Source organism: Leptodactylus fuscus, chromosome 1 (genome assembly GCF_031893055.1).
Source record: "Leptodactylus fuscus isolate aLepFus1 chromosome 1, aLepFus1.hap2, whole genome shotgun sequence".
Classification (NCBI taxonomy): Eukaryota; Metazoa; Chordata; class Amphibia; order Anura; family Leptodactylidae; genus Leptodactylus; species Leptodactylus fuscus.
The window spans coordinates 130348806-130354537 of record NC_134265.1 but is presented as its reverse complement, the minus strand read 5'-3'; the positions used below and the strand labels follow the sequence as shown (position 1 = coordinate 130354537).

At 38.3% G+C, this 5732-nt stretch overlaps 1 protein-coding gene across 1 annotated transcript; it reads left to right on the top strand.

Annotated features, from left to right (window-relative positions):
- The first annotated feature begins 3289 nt into the window (after nt 1–3289).
- On the top strand, nt 3290–5399 carry LOC142194141 (leukotriene B4 receptor 1-like). The gene is made up of 2 exons (XM_075263160.1): nt 3290–3379; nt 4010–5399. The coding sequence occupies exons 1-2, from the start codon at nt 3368–3370 to the stop codon at nt 5099–5101; spliced, it is 1104 nt and encodes a 367-aa protein (XP_075119261.1). The 5' UTR covers nt 3290–3367; the 3' UTR covers nt 5102–5399.
- The last annotated feature ends 333 nt before the right edge of the window (nt 5400–5732 follow it).

The following is a 5732-nucleotide window of genomic DNA, read 5'->3' as shown; positions in this document are numbered from 1 at the left end:
CAGGGAGCATGTACAATACAGAACTTCTACTATTACTACTACTGGTTCTTTACATGGGACACTGGAGTGCAAATACAGTTTATTATGCAACTAAAAAGTTCCATGGCACAGAAAAAGAAATCTATAAGCACAGTAAGGAAAGCTGTTTTTCAATCTATGACTGACATCACTTTAGCATTAACACAAACAGCTGGTCAGAGATATAAAGAAGTAGATTCTTACACTCTATGGTGTGAGAAAGTGTAGACTCCTCTCTGTGCAATGTACAGGGAAAGCTTTGTGTACATCTGTAAAAACTGTGAAGAGAGACCTCCTTCTATCACCTCTACTCATTATTTTCCCATCTGGAGCCTAGTGGTTTCTAAAGACAGAGCTTCCCTAGTAAGAGGGCACGAACAGCAAATTAGTAAGAAGGGAAACACCCAGTGGTAGGAACTTTAGGCTAAGGCCCCACGTTGCGGAAATGCAACTTTTTTGTTGCAGATTATGCTGTGTTTTCTTTTAGCCAAAGCCAAGAGTGGCTACAAAAGAAATGGGAATATTTAAGAAGTAATTATACTACCACCTTCTTCTCATTCCTTGACGCGTTTTTTTACACGTGTAAAAAATTTCATTGAAGTCAATGAGAGTGTTATTTTTACACCTGTATTCTATACATGTGTATTATGCTAAAATGCGCTCACGTTAACTCCGTGTGCACGGGCCCTTAAAGAGCTTTTTCAGGCAGAAAGCAGCACCGATTTAAAAAAAAAAAAAAAGCGCACTGCATTTCAGTTCTCTAATACTCTAATAAGTAAGACTTACCCCTCGTTCACATCTGTGTTTGGTAATCCATTCGGGGACTACGCATGGGGACCCCCCGAACGGAATACCAAACGCATTTGCAAGCGCTGTGCAGTGAAAGCACATGGATCCCCATAGACTATAATGGAGTCCGTGTGTTTGCCGCCCGATGCCTGCACAAATCATGTGGACAGGAAAGTAGATTGTGAAATACTTTCCTGTCCGCATGTTCCCTGCGGAGATCTTGCGGCAAGCACATGGATCCCATTATAGTCTATCGGGTCCATGTGCTTTCACTGCACTGCGCTTATAAATGCGTTTGGTATTCCATTCGGGGGGAGGAGTAACCATTAGGGGACTCTGCCCAAAATATACGGAGAGAAAAGTCCTGCTTGCAGAATGCTAGTGTGAACCTAGCATAAGTTGTTTGAAAATTTAGTAACTACTTAACGTGGTACTAGTCTGACAATAGCAGATCAACTGGCAATCTATTGGAAAGCTGTGAATAGCCCTACATTTACTATTATACAAAATGTCTATTCAACTGCATGTACTATGCAAACATGTCATAAACAGTCAAGTCAATTCAGAGTAGGAGCCCTCTTTTGTAGCAGCAGTCTATACTGACTAATAAAGGAGATTTCATGCAGACTCCTATCTAATAAATCAATTTATTAAATTTGAGAATATTAGCAGCCACTTTTTTTTACTTCCGCTTTCTTGCTGGTTTTCCTTTAGTGTACTATATAGTTTGCTGTTTTGTGATAAGTTGTCAGTAAATTTTATTACTGCTATTTTCATGGGGGGTTTTAAATTAATCTAGTGGACTGTTGTCTGCACCTATTGGCAGTACCTTTTGCGCTTCCTGACATACAACCCTCATATGCTATGGCGGGACACCCTTCTGCCACACAGAGAACGGAAGTCTCACTTTAAGGCTAAGGTTCCACGTTGCAGTGTTTTTTGTTAAAGATTTTGCTGCCTTTTCTTGAGTGAAAGTCAGGAATAGCTACAAAAGAAATGTCAAATATTAAGAAAGCTTTTAGACATTTCCCTTCTGTTAATTCCACTCCTGACTTTGGCTCAAAAAACTTCAGCAAAATCAGTAACAAAAACACTGTATTTCTGCAACGTAGGGCCTTAGCCTGACAGGAGCTTTTCCATTGCCTTTAGCAGACGTTTGGTCGGTCCATCTATAATTCCAATGGATCCATTTAGAAACCCATCTCAGGAATATTTGATATGTCGGTCTGTAGGTGGAACTCTGGATTTTACCCAAAAGGTAGGAGAAAGAGAGCACAGCATGAGCCAGGAAACTGAGAACCCCCTTGAACTGAGCACTAACCCTGCAAGAAAAACACCAGACCTAACCAAACGTATTTTGCTCCTACACAAGGTGGTTAAACCACTCTGCATTACACGGAGATAAAGAAACGTTCCATATAGACTGGGATTTCTATTTCAACTAACTGCTGGGGAAAATGGCAAACCTGTCTCCTTCAGGTCCTTTGGGGACTTATCCACCTTCCTCAGCATCTTGGGACTGCAGTTGATCCCTCTTCTGGATTGGCTGAACCCGGTTATGCTTCCACAGATATCTCCAAGGGAATAGTGGCAGGTTGTACCCCACTTACGGTACCCTTCAAGAAACTGGAGGAAATCCTGCCTTATCTCCACTTGAAGAACGACAACTCTAGTTTCAACTTAGGGCTCACTCACCCTATTCCGAACTCCTGCTCAAACCCGGACAGCTCTCCAGTTTTGCACCTGATGTTTTGCTTCCCTTGGTATCCTTTATTTTCTTTTCATTCTCCTTGTCTCCATGACCAGATTATCCTGCTTGGACTACGGAGAAGAGGCGGGATACGGAAAAGACCACAGCAGAAACATATCACAATTTTTTTTGCAACATTTTTCACAGAAAGTCTGTAGAGTTTTCCTCCGCAGACTTTTTGGCCCTATTATACATATACAGAAAACATCAGCATTTCTGTAGGAATAAATGGCATGCGCTGATTTTAAAAACACAAGCAAAATGTAGCTTTTTTTTCCACTGCAGATTTTTCTCTGTAATGTGTGGTTGGGATTAGCAAGAATCCCATTGTCTTTGTAGGTAATGTAAAATACAGCATTTTTCGCAACGTGGGGCCCCGATCTGGTGGCCAGCCAGACCACTGCTACAGCCAGAGTTGTAAAGCACTTTCCTTCATGTTTACCAAAATTCCCTTAGATTTGAATACACTGCCTTGCTTTGTAGATTTGTAATAGATTTTATCTAATAAAGGCTTAGGGTTTAGAAACAAAGTATTACAAAAAATGTTTTAAAAAAGGTCATAGATGGATGTAGATTATTAGAAAAATGCCATGTTGCTTAATCTGCAAGCATCTTGTTTTGCAATATTCTTTTACACAGAAGTATTGTGACAGCAGGAAACCTGCCTGCAATGTTATATACCAGTAGATACTTTTTGTAACATCCTTTCTCTTACCTCTGGCTCAAGCATAACATGACAGATTTGCGAATGGACTAATACAGTATATTGGAAGTGCAAAGATATCCCAGTCTGTCCAACTCTGCATTATCATGGCTGATGCAGTAAGTAATAGACTCAATAATTTGTATAGAAAAAACCAAATAGGAAAATATTGGACGATGTGGAATGGCACCACAACATAGAGTCGTGAAATTACTGTAAGCAGCTGTACTTTGGAAACCACTGCTGTGTGGGCATAGAAAAGATATTTTGTAGTATGTATTACATAATACTATTTGTCTGTATTCTAGGTAATTTTATAGCATGTAGTATAGGAAATTTTCTATTATGTAAGATATGATAGAGATAGATTTGTTATCTTATTGCATGGCATGAGGCTTGATATGTTATAGTTTGCAAGATAATGCATTATGTACTATAATTTGTATGGTATATTTAATATTTTCTACTATGCATGATATATTTTGTAGTATGTAAAATATAGTTTATCGTATATAAGATAAGAATGTATCATTTTGTTTTCTATATGAAAATACCTGATTCCATTTTCTATATCTAATAATAAATCTGATCACAGCAGAGGGTTTCCCAAACTGTCCATAGATATACCCTCAGTGCCATTGCTGTTATAGATATTGAGAGCACTTTATAGTATATTTTTATAGTATGCAAATATGGCTTGTTGCTGCTATCGTTGAATGTTTTTGATGTATGTTTTTTTGCTATAACAGGAGATAGTGCTTGGCCTGACAACAATGTCCAGTGTAAATTCTGCTTTAATAAACTCCACTAAATCTACAATCCAGCCTGTACTATCTGCAGGAAAATCTGCCAGCCTCGGCATTGCAATTCTCTCCATCGCCTTTCTCATTGGATTCCCAGGAAATGCGTTTGTCATCTGGACAATTCTGACACAAATGAAGAAACGTACAGTGACTTGTCTCCTGATTTTACATTTGGCTATAGCGGACCTCATTGTCCTCCTCACAGGGCCCTTTTTCCTCCATCTGCTTTTCACCGGGAGCTGGACATTTAGGGCATTCATTTGTAAGATGTGCCATTACATAAGCTGTCTGAGCATGTATACCAGCATATTCCTTATCACCTTCATGAGCTTAGACCGATTTCTTGCTGTAGCTCAACCCTTCACTTCTCAGAAGATGAGAACAAAGCGAGTTGTCCGGGGCATAGTGGCATCAATCTGGATATTAGCATCTCTGTTAGCTATCACAATGTTCTTCTACCGTGCTGTAATAGAGATATACAATAAACCACAATGTATACCTGTTCATGGTGATCCCAAACACATGGTCTTTCAATATATTTTTGAGACTTTAACTGGATTTGTGATACCATTCACCATTATAGTGTCCTGCTACATCTACGTTGGAATAAGGTTACGCACTGCCAAGTTTCAGACAAAACGGAAGACGAGTATTTTGGTCATCATGATTATAGTAACTTTTGCCCTCTTCTGGCTTCCATATCAAGTCGTAAATATGATACAAGTTTCAGGAGTAATCTTCTCATCAAAACCTCTTATAACAGTAGCTATAAAAGCCAGACCTACTGTCACAGCTTTTGCATTTCTTAGTAGTAGCGCAAACCCTATTTTATATGTGTTTGCTGGTGGCAACTTCATTAGGACTGCTGGGGTGGGATTCATGGCCAAGCTCTTTGAGGGGACTGCTTCTGAGACTTCAAGTTTCCGTAAGATCTCCCAAGTTTTTCGTCAAAAAAGTCATACTGAGTCTGTTGAATTAGAAAAATGTTTAGAGCAAGCAGAACCAAGTAAAAATATGTTGTCCACCCAAGCAGACTGAGAAGATAAGACTTTGTAATGCGTTTCACAAGTATATGCTTAATAAGAACTGTTATGTCATGGCTGCAACCAATTTGCTACAAGAATATAACTAAAGAATATGTGCAAATAGTATGAATTTAAGATATCCTACCATTTAGTGTATAAATCTCTTATGTAGACCTATGTGTTGATATTGTTATAATAGACAAATACTTCCTGAATAAGATCACTATGAAGACAGTGCATATCACAAATACAGAAATTGGAGAGACATAGTTGATTCTCATTTTTAGAGGTAGTTAAGGTGTTACCAGAAAATGACCTCTTTTAAAATAAAATTTTGTCTCAAAAATACTTTTAAGAATTTGATATATATTTTTTGAAATGTTCAAATTATTATTGGTATTTAAAAAAAATACAAAAAATCCTGCAGTTCTGTCTCTAACCACTAAGCCAAATAATGTGCTCTCACGTTATCTTTTCTATAAGAGATTCCTTGATACATCCCCCTGATAATCACGTACTGATCACAGCTATAATGTCTATGTCACAATAGGTGATTATACTATCTATCTACTTCCCTCTATGCACAATGAACTCTGTATAGTCTACAGAACATGCCTAGAAATCTCTCTCATAAAAGTCATTAA